The following is a 19,669-nucleotide window of genomic DNA, read 5'->3' as shown; positions in this document are numbered from 1 at the left end:
GAAAGGTAACCAAAGTGATGCAGGGTCTACACTAAAGAACATTAAAACCATGGCGTAAGGATCTAAGTATATTTAACAAAGAGGAGAGGTGAGATGTGATAGAAAGATTCAAATACTTTCCATCTTCGTTTATTATTACTACTAGAAGTACAGGGCCTGATATTCAAAGGATTTATGCTCCTGACTTTGAGAACTATTGGCCTTTTTGAAAATGTACTGGTATGTGCCTTTATCATCCCCAATACTTCCCAAATGTGGACCTGCTGTGTAGTACATATAAATATGCGTGTGCGGTCTGTGTGTGTGTGTGAACACGTGTGAAAATTATGCTACTATTGCTGTGCTGCTGTGGTAGGACAGAGAGAACAAGAGAGAGAGTTTGCTTGTATTTTTGCTGTTCTGTGGTTGGTAGGCAGTGTGTGTGTGGGGGGGGGGGGATGTTTTTGGTTAGTGTGTGTAAGCTGACATTGCTTTTAATTTTTATTTATTTTATTTATTTTTCGTACCTTTGATATGCCGCAGAATTGAGCCTGGAAAGGTGACTAAGCAGTTTACACCATGACTAAAATGAGCACTGACTATATTCTTTAAAGAGTCCAGAAGGGGAAGGTCCAAGGGGAAAGAACAAAAAAAAAGTGTAGGGAGGAAAATGAAAAAAGGCAAGTGAAGAAGGAGACTGTACTTGATTAGATGGTGTATGTTTGTGTGTGTGAGTTGCGTATAATTCCTTTGCAGTTTCTCATTCACACGTTTGATTCTCATTTCCTCACATAATCATATTACATTGGACCTCGTCTAGATCTGAAGGTTAATGTTTTGAAAAGGACTAACTCTGTGTTCGATCATTATTTGCCTGCCTGAACTATTTGAATATAATCCCTGGCTTTGCATTTGATTGTATATTGGAGGTTTGAGCTCTTGTACTGAGATGAGCTGCTGACGGTTGTCCCTTTCCTTCCTCAGTTGCAGGAAGAGCACTTGAACTGCGGAGCTGCCTACCTCCAGCACCCACTGGCCATTATGGAGCCTCTGGTGGCTGAGCCACTGTACCAGTATCCAGGCCTGACCTCTGTGGCAGTAGCCAACGTCAACAACTACACAGTTGTGTTTCTGGGGACTGTCAGCGGACGTCTCATAAAGGTAAACAGTAGAACAGATAAAGAATGAGGGCAGAGGCGTAGCCAGGTTTTGATCTCAGGGGGAGCAGACTTTTATAAAATAGGCACAGGTTGGTGTCAGCTACACAGCAGTGTCTGTGTGGTTGCTCAGGGGCTGTAGCGGGCACTGATTAATACAGGCTGTCTCTGTTGCGTCCTGCCTACAAGGAAACAGTAAGTTACATCAGGAAGCAGGACGCAAAAGAGATCCCTGGACTGGCCAGAGCAGGCAACCTGTCTTCTTAACTACAAAGTAAAAATATTCAAATCGTGACCATCACCTCAGGAATAGCACACACATTCCTTCCACTGCTAGACACCTTGTTTAAATCAAATGGGCGTTTGTTTGTGTGGTGATTCTACAGGATGTGAAGAACACTAGTCCTGAGCATTTTTATTTTAGGTGACAAGGGCCACCAAAGGCGGCCCTTGCCCCAGAGCCTACTTTCAAATAGGGCTAGACATTTTGTTAAATAACACAAACTCCTGCAAAAAGACACCCAGAACCTATACTGAAAACTTGCCACACCATAACAGCCCTAATACACCTACGAAAAGACAGTGCTATAAATATTACAGTGGGACCTAGAGAAGTGTTTCCCTAGGTGGTCCTGGAGTACCCCCTTGCCATTCAGGTTTTCAGGCTATCTACAATGAATCTGCATGAAAAAGATTTGCATGTAATGGAGGCAGTATATACAGATCAATGTCATGCATATTTATTGTGGATAGCCTGAAAACCTGACTGGCAAGGGGGTACACCAGGATCAACTTGGGAAACACTGCCCTAGAACACAAAACTTACCACACCATAACAGCCCTAACCCACCTATGAACAGACAGTGCTATATATATTACACTGGGCTCTAGAGCACCAATTAACCTACTATTGGAAAACTGGAACAAGCTGCACTGTTACACATTCCTACACAGATGCTATGTGCTAGCAGAATCCTTCACCTCAGGCACACATGCAGAACATGGACAGACCCTCATCTATATAACATAAGAGTAGTCATACTGGGTTAGACCAATGGTCCATCTAGCCGAGTATCCTGTTTCCAACAGTGGCAACCCAGGTCACAAGTACCTGGCAGAAACCCAAATTGTGACAATATTCCAATCTAATACAGAATAGGGAGCCACAAAAAAAAACCCCAAAACAAAAGAAACCACCAACAACAAAAATTGAAATAGAGAACCCCCTCTTCTCTGCCCAAGGAAGCCAGACTCTATAAATAGTGCAATACTGGTAAAACAAAAACAACAACAAAAAAAAGAAACAGAAATGAATTTTCTCCTGTACTTTGCAAAATAAAAATACAAAAAATGTACATTTTACAAAGCAGGTACATCTCAGTCCTTACAAAGTATTAAATAAAAATATTTTTTTCTACCTTTGTTGTCTGGGAATTTGGCTGGTCCCAGTCTTTTTTTCCATGTTCCATGAGTCAACCTTACAAATTCTTTTCCAGGTTGGCCTTTCCATTTCTTCTCTCGCCTCTTGTCTTTTTCTTTTCCTTCTCTACATCTGTTTGGCACTGATCTTTTGTTTTATGTCCCCAATATCAAATAGCTGTGTATAGAGCTGCCAAGTGATCCAGTTACAGAAGGGAGATTTTTCAACCAGTCCTAGTGTGAACTCACATCCCAAATTCATGTGGGATTTGCAGTCCCTGATTCTACCCATCAAAATCTGTGCTGCAGTACATCCAAAATGACTTAAGAAAATGCACTCAGACCCCTGCAGGGTTGCTAATTTGAAGGTATTGGAGATGTGCGTTTTCAAATACTGTCATATTCCTAATATCAAATTGAAAATAAAATACCTTTTTCTACTGTTTTCTACTCTGTGACCCTACCTCTTCCCCCTTTCCAGTAGTGCCCTGTGTCCCTATCTCCTTCCCCACCTTTCCAGTAGTGCCCCTGTGTCCCCATTTCTTCTTTCTCCAGCACTGCCTCTTTGTGTTTCAGTGCCCCTACCCTCTCCCTGTCCAGTATTGACTCTGTGTCCTTCTCCATCCCTGTCCAGCATTTACTATATCTTTCTCTTTCCCCATGTTAACCTTTTTCCCTGTCTCTTTCAGTGCTCCCCAGTGTTTCATTTGGAGGGGCTGGTTATAGGGACACTCTAGCACGTGTTATATCTGTGCAGAGAGTTTTTTTCTCCTGGTCAAGGCCACTAAAACAGACATCATGTTATGAGAATCAGGTGCTCAACATTCAGAGTTTCTCTCTATTAATTTATTACATTTATACCCTACATTAAACATGAATTAGGTTGAAACAAAACAGAATAATCCATTTGTGTACCTAAAAGGTAAACTACAAAACAGATGAAAATGTGATTTCATGTGCCCCAATGAAAGGAGAGTTTAATTCTACTTCCATTTAATTTCAATATATTCTATCTTCCCATGGCAGATTACAACAACAGTTAAGATGATGAACCCATCAGAAAACAGGATATCCTCACTGAAATCTGTATTGTATAGAATCACAGTGAAGAAAAATCAAACTATAGAGTTTATAATTGCGGTTTCTACCAGCTACAATAATTTTTGAAGCTTTTTTAGTGATATTCAATTGTTACTACATCTACATTTCTCCTCCAGCTTTTAAGGCACTGCCTATCCAACTGAAACAACTTTAGACTTGTTACAGACATGGGCCAACAATAAAGAATGACAACATGGATACACAGCTGCTCATACATTTGGCTTGCTTTGTTTCACATGAACGGCAATGATGGCTGCGTGGGGGAGTGGAAACAAATCAACCAAACTGGCTTCCATGCTTACAGTGGACTAGATGGCTCACTTCCACTCCTGTCTATTAAGCTTTTTCTCCCTTCCCCACCCCCTACCCACCGACCGACCGACTTCCTTGGCCAGCTTTTTCTCCCTTCTCCACCCCCCCCCCCCTCCACCTCCCCTCTTCAGCCAGCTTTCTCCTGTCTGCATGGTTATTTTTACTTCCCTGAAGTCTTTTCCCTCCTGCTGCACCGGCGATTCACAGTCAGCTGTCAGCATCGGGGCCTCTCCTCAGGCGCATCCCACCCACTCTAAGCAACTTCCTGTTTTCCGCAGAGGTGGAACACTTCTGAGGATAGGCCCTGACACTGTCAAACAGCTGACTGTGTCAATCGCCAGTGCTGGAGGAAGAAGACTTCAGGGCAGTAAGAACGACCACGCGCTGCGGACGGGAGAGAGAGCGGACAGGAGAACAACAGATGCAAGACTCACGCGGGAAGGGGGAGAGAAAGATTTTGCATGTGGCGCATAGGTGCCATTTTTTCAAAATATCTGTTTAGGGGAGCGACCGCTCCCCCTGTGCCCCTCCCCTAGCTATGCCACTGAATGAGGGCTCAGGCAGCTGCTGACCATCACACGGGGTGAATTCCTTACTGGACTTACTGCGGTAGTTTTAAAATGTTTGTTTAATATTTAACCACAGTCAAAAACGACTTGGATTTTCTATATTAAACAACTGAAAATGCAACTAGTTTTTTATTATGGTTTTCGTATTTTGCTTGGAATACTGATCATTTTACAGTAGTGAAATGTTTAACGTTTAAAACATTTTTATATTGCACATATGAAATTCTATGTAGTTTACAATAATACAAAACAAAAAGTATAAAATCAAAATTAGAATTAAATGCGGAAGGGCATTTTAGAATGAATGTCCAACTCAGAATATGGATGTCCATTTCTCATGTATTTTTTTTTTAATTTTTTATTTATAACCATTTAAATTTTACAAGTGATAAAACAACTTGCCGGAAATACAGAGAAAGTAATATATAGGAATTATTTCAGTCAGGTAATTCTATTCTCTTCCTTAGACCACTAAATAGGAAGAGTGAAACAAGATAAGGAGATCAATTAAACAGTAAACAGAAAAAACCCCGTGGTATTAACCTGATTATCCCCAGATATTACTCGTCTAATTCATTGTTCCACATTGATCATCTGGTTGGCTTCTTCAAGGCCAATACGGTGTATAGTCAAATCATTTCATTGAAAAACATACTTATTGTCCAATATTAGTTAGAAATAATACATCTGATTACATTCTTTCTCTTTTAAAAACCAGAAGTTATTTAACAATACATATACTTAAGTCTCTAATTCAAATCCATATTTTGGCCCCTCTCTAGTCCTGCCCAAAACATTCCCTTGCCACATGGACATACTTCAGTGTTGCATGTTCATATCCCGGCTTTATAAAATTGGATGTCCAGGCAATATGGGTGTCTGAATGCCAGTTTTCAGAATCCAGAACATGAATAGAGCTTCTAAAGTAGCCACCAAAATCTAACAAACGTGCAAGAAAATAAAAATAAATAAAATGCAATTTGTTGAGCAAGGGTCAAGTGGCAGGATGTTGGCTGCAGGCCTTCACAATATCTTTAGCAATCTCCTCTGTTACATGGATGGCTGTGCATGGGGAAAGGGGGAAGGAGGAGTAGTGTTCTCCTCATTAGCTGGCTGCAGGTTTGATGGAATTTTTTATCTGTCCTGTTGGAGACCTTTAATTTTGCTGGCAAAGCATGTGGCAAAATCATTGCTGGTTAGTTGTGACTGGGAAGGCTGGTTCTGTTGTTGTAGACTGTTTATTATTGTGAATCGTTGAGTTTTCAGACTGTGCAATTCATTGAAGGAAATATTGTTTTTTGCCATATGTGTCCTACAGTTGAGCCTGTCTTCATCTAAGTGAGTATTATACCATTTTCTTTCAAATTTAGGCCCGACCCATTCTGAGGAGAACCATAAGGAGTGTTTGCTTGTAGAGCATAGGATTTTCTTTTAATGGACCATTTTTTATAAGACTGTTGCTAAGAGTGTGTTCCAACACTTTAGTCATCTTTACATCCATATAGGGGCCTCCAGGAACCTCTCAGGAGTCAGATTTCTCATTTCTTTCTGAACTATGGTTGGGCTAAATGTTTGATTTACTTAGATTTTACTCACACCTTTTCAGTAATAGCTCAAGGTGAGTTACACTCACAGGTACACTGGGTATTTCCCTGTCCCTAGAGGGCTCACAATCTAAGTTTCTACCTGAGACAACAGAGGGTTAAGTGACTTGTAATGCAAAAAAAAAACAGTATGAGCTGTTCCACTTGCTTCCGTAATCTAATACCAATAAGTACTGGTGAACAGCCTGAAAAAACCCAAAGGGTAAAATAAATTAAAGTTTTAAAGATTTAAAGTTTTAAACTAATGGGTATAGCCCTCAGAGACCAGGGATAAACCGAGGTCTGACCTGCCAGACTCCTGTATCTACGTGAGATGGTGGGGTCTGCGGTCCTATCTCATTCATGGGGCTGTTATATACCCATCATAATTTGCTTGCATACAAAAATCATTCATTAAATGGTCATTTTTTTTTGCAGTCTTAATAAACAACAGCAAAAAACTTCAAAAGCAAAACTTAGCTTTCATTGAAGTTGCAGAGTAATGATAGAGGCATTATTTTGACACCACCAGCCTTCTGTTCAAAGATGTCGACCCCTTTGCAGAACACCAGGTCCTTTTTCATAAGTTAGAGCTGTGATCACCTGTGTGAATTCTAGAGCTGCTATCGTATCAAGGGAGGAATAGTGGATTTTGTCAATTATTAATCACTGTAAAAACTATATAGATTTTTAAATAAGATTATTTGATTGTTGTCAAAAATTGAGCAGTATCTTAATCACGTCTGTGCTACGATTTAGAATTGGTTATACATGATTAGATGAGAATGTTTTTGCTAATAACGTTTCTTGGCTTGAGATAATGTCAGTACTCTGGGAGACATGAAGAATGCTGATTGATCTGTTTACTGTCACCCCACCATTGTGATACAACTTGATTTGGCAATAAGTCCAGTCAGTTTTGACTGACAGCCAATCTTTTATATGTCGTAACCCGAGCACCTGAAGCAGGACTTCTGACACCCAGCCGGAGTATTACAGGGTACACAGACCAGCACAGAAAGATAAGTTCTCAGTTGCCTTCATTTTTTCATTTCCTCTGGCAGTTTGGTGGTTTTGCAGGTGCAATGTGTGTTTATAAAAGTTTATAATTGATAATCACTTTTGATTAACAAGATTGTTTTATGTCAGAATTCACAATGAGTGATTTATGCGTATTAGTGTACAAAGGTTTTTTTTAATTATCTAGTGCTCTTCAGAGGGTCCAGATGATTGCACGAATTTGCAAAGTTTCTCTGAAGGTCCCTCCATTTATTTATAATGTTTTTACAATGTTTGTTTAATATTTAGAAGGGCTGTTTTGACACAGAACCATTTAGTACTTTGATATTCTGTTTGTTGGTTTTGTAATTGGGATTCTTTAGAGAACTGAACTAAATGGTGACATCTCTATTAGAAAATCCTCATACTAGAACCCTTTTCCCACTAATACCAATAGAAAACACATGCTGTAGCTGCTAAGAGCATTATCATATTCTACAGCGAGTGCCCAGAAATTCAGATGATGCCGGAACTGATGGTGGTTGGTCTTGTCTTATCCATTATGGATCATGGTCCACCACGATGACTGTGGTAGTCATTGCAGCATATTGTTCCCTTCTGCAGTCCATAGCACCTGGTCTTTGATGCAGTCATCCATCCAGGTACCAGATGAGCCTTATCGTGATTGGAATCCAAGGTCTATTAAATTCAGGCACTCCAAGAGGGCAGTGTTGCAGGAGGGTGGAGGGAGGTGTTATGGTCCAGAGCTTTATTTCCTTCTAGGGGAGAAGAAGACCAAATGTGTTGTGGTCAAGTACACAAGTACATGCTACAGCTTATATAGAGGTGGGATTAGAGATGATTTGCCTGGGGGAGCATCGGGGAGTGATGGGGTTATGAGCGGGGGGGGGGGGGTGTAAGTGGCTGAGCAGATGCACAGAACCGCAGGCTGTATCTGTTACTCATGCAGCTCTTCTATACTGTATTAACAGTTCTGCTTCCTGTCCCATATCAGAGAGATCTCTCTGAGCTGCACAAGATCCATTAGACACATCTCCTGTCTTGCTTTTGTTCTGGTGGGGTAATTTATTCAGGTATCTGTAATCGAATTTGGCAACACAGCTGCTTAACAAGAAAATACTTGTTGCCTAAGGGGCTTTTCTTGCTGCTAAGGACAGGACACAGGTCTCATCCTGTGGGTCATAATTCACCCAAACCATCCAGACATGTAAGAGTGTCTGAGTAGCGTGAGAGCAGCTCCCTCCCAGAGCGACCAGAAGTGATACCTTTGAGTGCATCAATCACGTCAAGGCTGATTTTATAATATGTTACAGTCAGGATCTCACCAGGAATCTCTCTCTCTCTCTCTTGCAAATTCTGAATACTGAAAAATCAGAAAACACTGTATTGTTTCCAGTGACAGTTTGTTTTTTAAACTGAAAGCTGGATTTCTTTATGTTTATAAAAACATTTCTTCCTCACTGTATTCACTGCTATGTTAGGTGTGGAAGGACATAATATAATATTGTAATGTAACTAAGCTCTTTGGATCCTTGGATGAGTCTGATATGGCCAAATTATAGGTGATTGTAACTTGCACAGTCAGGAACAGAAACAGGCTTAATTCCTGAAGCTCTGGCAGTTACAACGATGTCCATGGTGTAGTAGATTTCATGACATTTCTTTCCTGAGTACACCTCGACCTCATCCCTGGCCATGCTGCCTTCTCTTTCTAGATTAATCTGGACCATAGCTTGACCCTTGTAAGCAGAAAGACCATTTCTGTGGCTCCAGGACAGCCGGTTCACCACATCATGGAGTTTGACCCCTGGGACTCCAGCTTCCTCTTCGTAATGACATCTTATCAGGTGAGATCTTGCATGAATGTAGAATCAGTGATTTCTGGCCTTGCTGTCAAGGGAAGACCCCACCCCTACTGCAAGGATTCTGGCAATTAGCTCAAAATGAGGCCATGTTTTTGATAATGACCCCTCTGAAGGAAGGGCACCAGCCACTAGAGTAATTGGATGTCATTTTCATCATCTCCTGGAGTTTGGCTTCTGCTTCAGAACATTATCACGGGACCCTCTGTTGTAAAGGGACTCCACAAAGTGTCAGCCAGCATGTGACAGATATTTGAGTCTTGCCAGGGGTCTGGAACTGATTCTGCTTCTTCTCTCTTGTGCAGATAAGTCGTGTGAAGGTGGCGTCCTGTCACCAATATGCTACATGTGCTGAATGCCTAGGGGCAGCCGATGCCCACTGTGGGTGGTGCACAATGGAGGCGAGGTACAGCTCATTTACATCTCTCTTTCCATGAAATAAAGGGAAATATAGTTCACTTTAATTAAATTTCAATCGCTTAAGAGATTTATTTTACTAATTATTAGTCATCCCTCAGTAATAATTGATTATTATTTTGGGCAAAAGCTTGCAAGTTGTGAATGTCGGGTAGAGGGTAACCAAAACTAAATCTGCTGCTGAAATTTGCTGCTCTGTTTCAGCCTAAATCGAAACCAAAACTGGTCTGATCCCTTGAAAAGTCATTCCCTCTACTCCCTCTTTCCCCCTCCTCCCTTCCTTCTTGCCCCAAACAGAAGACTACCCTCTTCCTCCATCCAGAGCCCTCCCCCCTGGCCTACCATATCGTTGGTAGTCTTGTAGCTAGTCAAGGAAGGAATGATCTCCAATTGCTCCTGCCCATCCCAGTTCAGCTGCCAAAATAGCGTCTAGTAGGTCTATAGAAATGATAAGTAGTAGTAGTAGTAGCACCTGCTGCAGTGGCCAGTGTTGAAAGTCAAGTCAAGCCAACACCCTAGCACCAGTAGGATGATCCCTTAGTTGGTAGTATAGTTCCATAGGTGCTGTGGTGGCCATTGCAAGGGCATCTATACTACTACTACTACTACTACTTAACATTTCTAGAGCGCTACTAGGGTTACGCAGCGCTGTACAATTTAACAAAGAGAGACAGTCCCTGCTCAAAGAGCTTACAATCTAATAGACAAGTGAACGGTCGGTCCGATAGGGGCAGTCAAATTGGGGCAGTCTGGATTCACTGAACGGTAAGAGTTAGGTGCCGAACGCAGCATTGAAGAGGTGGGCTTTAAGCAAAGACTTGAAGACGGGCAGGGAGAGGCCTTGGCTTAAGGGCTCAGGAAGGTTGTTCCAAGCATAGGGTGAGGCGAGGCAGAATGAGCGGAGCCTGCAGTTGGCGGTGGTGGAGAAGGGTACTGAGAGGAGTGATTTATCCTGTGAACGGAGGTTACGGGCGGGAACGTAAGGGGAGATGAGGGTAGAAAGATAGTGAGGGGCAGCAGACTGAGTGCGTATGTAGGTAAGAAGGAGACTGAGTGCATACGTTGGTAAGAAGGAGAAGCTTGAATTGAATGCGGTATCTGATCGGAAGCCAGTGAAGTGACCTGAGGAGAGGGGTGATATGAATATATCGGTTCTGGCGGAATATGAGACGTGCAGCAGAGTTCTGAACAGATTGAAGGGGGGATAGATGGCTAAGTGGAAGGCCGGTGAGGAGTAAGTTGCAGTAGTCCAGGCGAGAGGTAATGAGAGCGTGGACGAGAGTTCGGGTGGTGTGTTCAGAGAGGAAAGGATGAATCTATAATGATTCTCTTCCAATGCAGTCAGTCCTGAGCAGCTGCAGTAAAATCCTCCATGCAGAGGGGGAGCCATTTTGCTCCAACCTCAATTTGCCTGCACCAGGTCTTCCAGCCTATTATCCAGGTGGTTGATGCCGTTGGAGTAACTGTCTCAGTAGTCGTGATGCCTCCTTTCTGTAGAGAAGTGATTGTGTAAGGGATTTTCTAGCCTAAATTCCAGATAATGAAACTTGTACCAGAACTGGACAAAACTGAACCCTCGAAACTTGATTGCTTAATTTACTCTGTCACCATTGAACTTTAACGCAATACCACTTTATTTCTCATTCCGGAAATGGACTCTCTATACCTGACTGCTTAAAGTACTCTGTCACTTATGAACTTTAATGCAATACCACTCTGTATTTCTCATTATGATAATGGCGATCGCCACTACGGCATAATGTAAGCCACATTGAGCCTGCAAATAGGTGGGAAAATGTGGGATACAAATGCAACAAATAAATAAATAAATAAATTTTCTGGATAAGATTATCATTTGAAGTTATTATTATTATTTGTAATTCTTGGTATTTCCATGAAGTTCCAACTAGTCACTTTTTTCCTACTTTCTTTTGTTTCATGTCTTATGGTACCCTCTCTTTGTTATATGGTGTGGTTTCATCCCCCTCCCCCCTTTACACCCCAGTATTTCACTTCAAATTATTATTTTGTATAGTTATGTAATTTTTTGCTTTGTTCACTGGTTTTGGTCTTCTGAGCCTTTGGAGGTAATTTTGAAATTAATAAATATAAAGTTAAATAAAAGGAAAGGTGGATTTGCTGAAGAGGGGTAAAGGGTTCGGGTGGGTTTGTTAATCAATTGTATGTTGTTCATGTGTTTTTATTATTTCTTGTTATTTTGTAATCCACTTTGGAACATAGTGAATAGCCAATATAAATATTTTACATAAACAGCATCTTCTTTTCGAGGCTAAGAACCATCTTGTTTGTAGTCCACTGTCCTGTGCTATGATTATCAGTGTATATTCACCTTTCCTTAATAATTCCTGTGTCAGGTTTTGATCGACTCATGGTTTCTGAAGTATCTCTCTATTTTTCCCTGCTTTAATTTTGCTTTACTACTACTACTACTTATCATTTCTATAGCGCTACTAGACGTACGCAGCGCTGTACACTTGAACATGAAGAGACAGTCCCTGCTCGACAGAGCTTACAATCTAATTAGCCAGTTGTTTTCTGGTCTGATTTATTAAATAGCTTTATCTCTTGTTTTGTAATTTCTGTTGCTTCCTTCTCTAGAGGTGTTGCTAGATCCTCCCTTATTACTTCTGGGTTTTGCAGTATTTGTCCTGGTTTAAGACGGAGACTGATGGTTTTCCTCATATCGTTCCCCGTGGTCCTAGGGCTGTGTTAGCCCCTTCTAACCGTCTTGTCTGTTTCAGGTGCTGTGTGCAACAGGATTGCCTTCATTCCTCTGAGCCTCTGTACTGGACTAGTGCAAGTGAAGGGATGAACAACTGCCCAAATATGACCATTATGCCGTCCAAAATTAACATAGACTCTGAGAATAACGTAAGTATAGGGAAGCTAAGTGCCAAAGAATGTGGTCAATATTCAAACCATTTAAATTTTTTTATTGAGAGCAGGGATAGAAGCAGTGAAAGAGAATCCCTCTGATTGGGGACCAATGGTGCTGACTCTGTAAATGATGCAACCCCCCCCCCCCCCCCAAATCAGTGGGATTCTCTTTATCCCTGCTCCCAATAATTTAAAAGAAAATGTGCCCCACCTGCTCCCCTCCTTCTCTGCAGCCCAAAAGAGGAGAGAACCAGTTGGTAAACTGCCTCCTTCCCTGTTCAAAAAAGGAAAAATGAATGCGTGAGACATAATTATTTATAGTATCGGTCCGTGAGTGGGATCCTTTCCCAGTCAGATAGTGCATGTATCACAGTGCCAGACCTCTCCAAAAACTAATTAACCAAATCACTGTTGCCACAATGCACTCCCCACCAACCTATCTCTGCTCCCTTGACACCCATTGCACGTCCAGTCCCCTCTCCTGACACCCCATGCACATTGCTGCACATCTGATCTTCCCTCCTGACACCTCCTGCACTTTGGATCCCTCCGGTCAGAACCCCCATTCCCTGACACTCCCTGATTCGATCCCCCTGAAGTGCAACACTCCACGCCTGGACATAAGCAGCAAATTCCAGAGGCCTCCCCCTCCCCCATTTGGATGACTTCTAGTGGAAGTGACGAGAGTACCACTAGAGATCATGGCAGCTATTCTAGATCCTGGAGCAGAGGGGTACTGCTCCTGTTCGGGTTATACTATACCACTCTGGGTAAGCCCCAGGGGATTGGGAGAGGGGAGGTCCCAGGTGGCTAGTACTTATGTAGAGGGGGGGGCTTTAGGACTTTGAGGGATTGGATCGGAAGGATGTCAGGGATGGGGGTTCTGTCTGAGGGGATATCAGATGTACAGAGGGTGTCAGGCAGTTGGACATGTGAGGACATTGGGGAGGTGCGAGGATGGGGGGGTGGGTGGATGTGGGGGAGGTGTCCCAAGGGTATATCAGATGCTTAGAGATTATTGGAAAGGAGGATCGGAGGTGAGTGGATGTCAGGAGAGAGGATTGGATGTCGAGAGGGGGGATTGGATTTGCCAGGGAAGGCACTGCCATGGAACTTGTGGCATTCTCCCTCTACTCATTCCCCCTCTACTCATCCCATCCTTCTCTTCTCCATCTCCCCTTTATTTTATCCCTCCTTACCCCTTTTCTCCCAAATTATACTATCCTATCCTGTCTACCCTCTCTTATCCTAATCATACATTATCAAGCTCAACTTATCATACACTATCAAGCTCAACTATAATGTTTTGAAATTTCTATTATATGACTTTGTATTTCAATTTACTATGTAAGCTGCATTGAGCCTGCATTATGTGGGAAAGCGCGGGGTACAAATGTAATAAATAAATAAAAGCTGTGAGTAACCAGACTGCTGATATTGTGACTCCTCTTGAGGCAGGCGCTCCCATTCGCACACAGGCATTTCCTGTTTCCTTTTCCTGCTCTTCAAATGGCAGTAAGTTCATTCCAGCTAGCGAACATGTGCAAACTGTCACAGCAGGACCCTCTTCCACTCTGCCCCAGTCATGCCCACTCTCCTGTTTACCGCACTGGCTGAGAACCATGCTAATGCCTAACATGCAGTAAAACCTGCCCTAACTGCTCAGCACAGCTTAATAAAAGAGCCCCTAAGTTTAGTTGGGGAGTCCAGTGGCTTAACTGACAAGCGCTTCCCAAATTAAAGGTAAAATCACTGCACACCTTGAGTCTACTAGTGAATGTGGAGGCGGAGCCTAGTAGTTAGTGCAGTGGACTTTGACCCTGGGGAACTGGGTTCAATTCCCTCCTTGTGACTCTGGCCAAGTCACTTAATCCTCTATTGCCCCAGGTACAAAAACTTACATTGTCAACCCACTAGAGGCAGAGAAAGTACCTGCACATAGGAAAAATGGGAACTGCTTTGATTGTACCACACAAAGGCAGTATATCAAATCTCATCTCATATTTTAGTACCTCTCTGTGAAACAATCTTCCCTTGACTTTGGAGTGGAACCATCATTTCAGAATCTTAAACAAGCTTTAAAAACACAATTTCTTCAACAAGCCTTTGAGGTTTAGGGGATGAGAGTTATCTCTTATTTTATTTTGTGGGTAATATGTACCTCTGTATTATATTAATTTAACATCCATTTTCTCTAGTTGTTGTATTGCATATCACTTTGATCTCCGAGTCAGCAAAGGCGGTATATCAAGTCTCAATAAACTGAACTTTCATCCTCTAATCCGATCCCATGCTCTTAAATCAGAGTTATAGAAGGATCCATCTTCCACTTTGTGGCCTATCCTGTAGCCAAATGGGTACAACTCCCTCCTCTGCTTCGCTCAGTTTCCAACGCCAGAGCTTAGGTTTAAGGTTCTTTGATCCCGCCTAGTGATTCAGTTACTGAATTTGCATTCTCTATCCCCAATTCAGGGCATTTTAATCCAGATAAATGGCAACTTCCCAGTTCTGAGAGAGATGAGAATGTCCTGTGATTATGGGAATGGAGTTCAGTTGGAGGCTCAGATCGCGTCCTTGGATTCCAGGCTTGCTTACTGCCCTTTGCTTCCAAGAGACAAATTCCCTGCATTCCTTTCCCATCAAGGTAGGATACTGGAAGCAGATAAAAGAGAACCAGGGACTATTGTTATTATTAATTTATTTGTTGACATTTATAAAATGCAGTTCTGAAACCAGTAAACAACAGGCGCTGGTTGGCGTGTTTCTTATGCTCTTTTCATTCCAGATCATGTCAGCATTCCGGTTGCATTGCAAGTGAATGGCACAAATGTAGTGTGGGCCAGTTTCATCATCTATGACTGCAAGAGGAGAGGAGATGCCAATTCCAAGACTGCGTAAGTTACCAACAGCTGCAGAACATTGTGGGGCTCCAGAATCTACCGATCTCAGTTGCAGTTCAAAATATTGTGGGGCTCCAAATCCTTCTTCTTTCGGCTGCAGAAAAGTACAGCACATGATAGGGCTCTAGAACCTCCCTTTCTCAGCTGAAGAACAGTACAAAACAGGATGGGGCTCTAGAACCTCCCTCTTTCAGCTGCAGAACAGTACAAAATATGATGCGGCTCTAGAACCTCCCTTTCTCAGCCAAACAACAGTATGGCAATACTTATGTTCTTATGTTCTTATACTTATTAATTTAGGCCCAGTAAATCCATGTGTAAAGTTTATAACAACATAAACATTCATAGTAAAATGACAAATGAATACATTAAAACCAGGGCTTAATTTCTTGTGGAATGGCCTAGAATGCAGTTCCGCTGCTTCTTTTTAGACTGCAGGAGCAACATGGCTGTTCTCCTCCGGCCCCTCTTTTCCTGTTGCATCCACCAATTTCCCCTCCCCCCCCAAGCATCAGTGTTCCACTTCAGTAATCAGCCACCTATTACCCTGTCCAAAGGCATTGCTAAACAATAATGTCTTTGACCATTTTCAAACCCTAAAATAAATCCCTTCTAAATAAATATTCCATCATCATGGCCCAGTGACATAAAACATCATAAACACCCCCTGCTATAAATCTTGCAACCCACAATCCCAGAATGCTCAGTTGTACTTATGACCTGGATTGACCACTGTTGGAAACAAAATGCTGTGCTTGATGGACCTTTGGTCTGACCCAGTTGGACAACTCTTATGAGATCTCATGGTCTTAAAGTGCGGAGTTGCACCTACTAGTCCAGGGCTTCCTTTAGATCCCATGGCTAATTTCCATGTAGTACTTTGAATACATCTTAATGTGAATTCAGTGTTGCACAGGGAGCCGATGCAGAGACAACCCAGAGATGAGTTCAGAACAGTCTCTGTGCCTGCGGCTCACTCTTGTCTTGCTCAGGCCATGTTCACTTGCTGTGATTTTATCCCCTGATTTCTTGGTTTATTTATTAGGATTTATTTACTGCCTTTTTGAAGGAATTTACTCAAGGCATCTTCAGTCCTGTGATCCTTTGTGCTTCTGTAACTGTATTAACTGGACACATCCCAACAATTTCTGGAATACAGTAACTGTGGAAAGAGAACACAGTGAACTCAACTTCCCCTTATAGTGAACCTGGCATCTACATAGGAAGACAGTCACCCATTCCTCCAAACCATGCCACTCTCTTCTACATGAGTCAGGGACCAGCTCTTACAAACATGTTACTCGGCAATAGTTGAAAGTGGAATATTTTTCTCAGCCGTTAGTTTCATTTCTGGACAGTCTCTTTGGTCAAATAATTCATGCTTCAATTTTTTCCTTTCATGAACAAGAAGGAGGAAAGACATTCAGGTTTTCAGTTACAATTTGTAACCAAGCCTACCCATGTGAGGATCTGCTTTCATGGAAAAAAGCTTCTTCTGTTTTAAGTACTTTTCTGCCCTGGAAAAACAGTTTTCGGATAAAGTTTAGAAATCTTAACTGCTAGAACTTAAACAATCCTCATAAGCTAAAAACCATTGGGGCCCTTATTAAGGTGCACTGAAAAATGGCCTGCGCTGGTGTAGACACATGTATTGGACGCGCGCAGGTCCATTTTAAAGCGTGCATGCAAAAAAAGGCCTTTTTTGCCGAAAATGGACATGCGGCAAAATAAAAATCAGCACGCGTCCATTTTATAATGTTCTATTACGTATTGTGTTGACATTGTAAATAGTATAAAATGCCATTACTTTGTATTGTTTTTGAATATTTTTACTGCTGTAATTGCCTATTGCTCATGTTTGATCTATTCTTACTGTACACCGCCTTGAGTGAATTCCTTCAAAAAGGCGGTAAATAAATCCTAATAAATAAATAAATAAATTTTGGGCCTGAGACCTTACTGCCACCCATTGACTTAGCAGTAAGGTCTTGCGCGTTAACCGGGCGGTAATCATCAACGCACGTACACTGCCAATTACCGCCCAGTTAGCGCCACGTGGTAGAAAATAGAAATTATTTTCTGCTGTGCGTTTTGGACACGCGTAACATTAGAATTACTGCCGAGGCGCACAGTAGCCGGGCGGTAGTTCTAATTTGATGAGCATTATACGCACGTAGGCGCCCACGCAGCTTAGTAAAAGGGCCCCGTTGTTTGCTAAAGTGCTTTACTGAGCCGTTGGGTTATTACAAAGTTTTGCTCGTGCTCCTAGGGGCCCATCAGTGTGCATTATGACTTACTGCAGGGGTGCCCTTATACCAAGGAGGCAGGGTATGCAAATCTCTCATGAATATTCATTCTGGAAAACCTGACTGGCTGCAGAGACTCAGAATCACTGACTTACTTACTGCCTCTTAAGCCCTGAAGTTGTGCGATTGCTATTAGTCTGCTTAAATACGTACATATAACGTTCAGCAAACAAGTTGTTAAATAGTCTTTTTATTGAGCTAATTTCAATATCTGTCCCTAGTTTTGAGAGCTCTGCTTCAGAGTTCTGGAACTGTCAGCAATGTATTGTTAGTCAGTAAAAAGGCACCTAAAACCTGATGGTGATATTACTTTATATAGATCATTGCCTAAACCTGGCCTAAAATGCTTCTGTTGGAACTGGTTAAGTTAGGAGCTCTGACCTCCTGTAAATGAGTGTCTGAGCTCTTCAGAGCAGGCCTTCTCAACCCATTCCTCAGGACTCACCTTATCAGTCAGGTTAATGAATATGTATAATGATTGACATAATGCATGCAAATTTATCTCATGCATATTCATTGTAAATATCTTTAAAACCTGACTGTCGAGAAGCCCTGTATAGGGTGAAGATGAGAATCACTGAAGTATTTAGACTCTGGCAGTTCCACTGTAAACTAACCTGTGCTAAGGAACAGAAAGACACCTTATTGCTGCCAAATGCAAGTGGAGATTGCCTAATAGGGTCACTCTTCCAGCTGCCAGAGGTGAAATTTATTGCAGGTTCCCAGATGGTTTCGGCTGCACAAATAGGCCAGACCTGGAGCATCAGGTAAATCAGCAGGTCATTTACATCAGTGTTTTCCAGTCCAGTCCTACAGTCAGGTTTTCAGGATATCCACAATCAATATGCAAGAAGCCTCCATTATATGCAAATCTCTTTCATGCATATTCATTGTGGATATCCTGAAAACCTGACTGGCACTCCAGGACCGGGCTTTGGAAACACTGATCTACAGGTAGGGCTGCCCCAGACTCTATGTGACAAGGAAGAGGCTAATCCAGACATGCTTTTACCATTTTTGCGTGCATGGACTTGTAATTCTGATCTTCCCATTGAGGGTCCCATGAGTAGTTTAAAGGGATTTAAACAGTCAGCAGAGGCTTAAACATAAACACAGAAACAGAGAAGATGAAGGCAGATAAGGTTTCAGTTTCCCTCACCTTTAAATGCTGTAACAAAACACAATTCACAGTGACATTTTCTTACCAGGTAACTAAATGGTGGAGCATGTTATAGATAGATAGATAGATAGATAGATAGATAGATAGATAGATAGATAGATAGATAGATAGATAGATAGATAGATAGATCACGTTTAGAAAATTGCATAAAAGTTGGTTATTTCAAAAGTTTTGTTTATCATGATTGATGTTAATTTTCCCCCAAATTCTATATATGGTGGTTTAATTTCCACTTGGAAATTGAAGCATATTCTATAATAATGTGTATAACTTAATTGGTTAACAAGCTAATCAGGGCTGTTAATTGGATGTTAACAAGCAGTTATCAACACTAATTGGCCTTAATTAACATTTATGCGCAAACTCACTTAGGGCTTCTTTTACAAAGCCGCACTAGCGATTCCCATGCGGCAAATGAGAGGAAGCCCGTAGGAATTAAATGGGCTTCCTCTCATTTGCTGCACCGAGAATTGGTAGTGCGACTTTGTAAAAGAGACCCTAAGCGTATTCTGTAACGTGATGTATGTAAATTCCAAGTCGTGTAGTTGAAACGGACGTGGTTATATGCATGGAATGGGCAGGTCGTGGGTGCTTCAAAAATCTGTGCGCGTTATTATAGAATGCATCCGCTCTGCGCCTAATGTAGGCGTCAGGATTTAGGCAAGTAAAGCATAGCCTAAATGGACACTACCAAATTTGGTTGCGCAGAGAACTGCTTGTCATATTCTGTATACCATGTGGAAATTTAAGCTGATTGTATAAAATGTAGGTGTAGTTTTTTACCACACAGATTTTTCAGGCGCCAATATAAAATCTAGCCTTTTGTCTTTTATTGCTTCATATTTTCTAGGGTTTTGCCCTAATCTTTATTGATTGTGAAACACACAGATCTAATTTTGCTATGTACAACATGCAAGCATTGATTGTAAGACCATATGGCCCATCCAGTCTGCCCATCCGTGCCAT

General features: G+C 41.9%; 1 protein-coding gene across 1 annotated transcript in view; it reads left to right on the top strand.

The window, feature by feature from the left end:
- PLXND1 (plexin D1) overlaps window positions 1–19,669 on the top strand; it is a 116,735-nt gene that overhangs the window by 31,301 nt on the left and 65,765 nt on the right. Inside the window, exons 2-7 of the mRNA XM_030206049.1 lie at window positions 964–1,140; window positions 8,856–8,987; window positions 9,308–9,408; window positions 12,182–12,311; window positions 14,790–14,961; window positions 15,103–15,211. Of these exons, the coding sequence (XP_030061909.1) occupies window positions 964–1,140; window positions 8,856–8,987; window positions 9,308–9,408; window positions 12,182–12,311; window positions 14,790–14,961; window positions 15,103–15,211 (821 nt within the window). The remainder of the gene's footprint in view (window positions 1–963; window positions 1,141–8,855; window positions 8,988–9,307; window positions 9,409–12,181; window positions 12,312–14,789; window positions 14,962–15,102; window positions 15,212–19,669) is intronic.

Source organism: Microcaecilia unicolor, chromosome 6, assembly GCF_901765095.1.
Source record: "Microcaecilia unicolor chromosome 6, aMicUni1.1, whole genome shotgun sequence".
NCBI lineage: Eukaryota > Metazoa > Chordata > Amphibia > Gymnophiona > Siphonopidae > Microcaecilia > Microcaecilia unicolor.
This window is presented reverse-complemented; position numbering and strand designations above follow the sequence as displayed.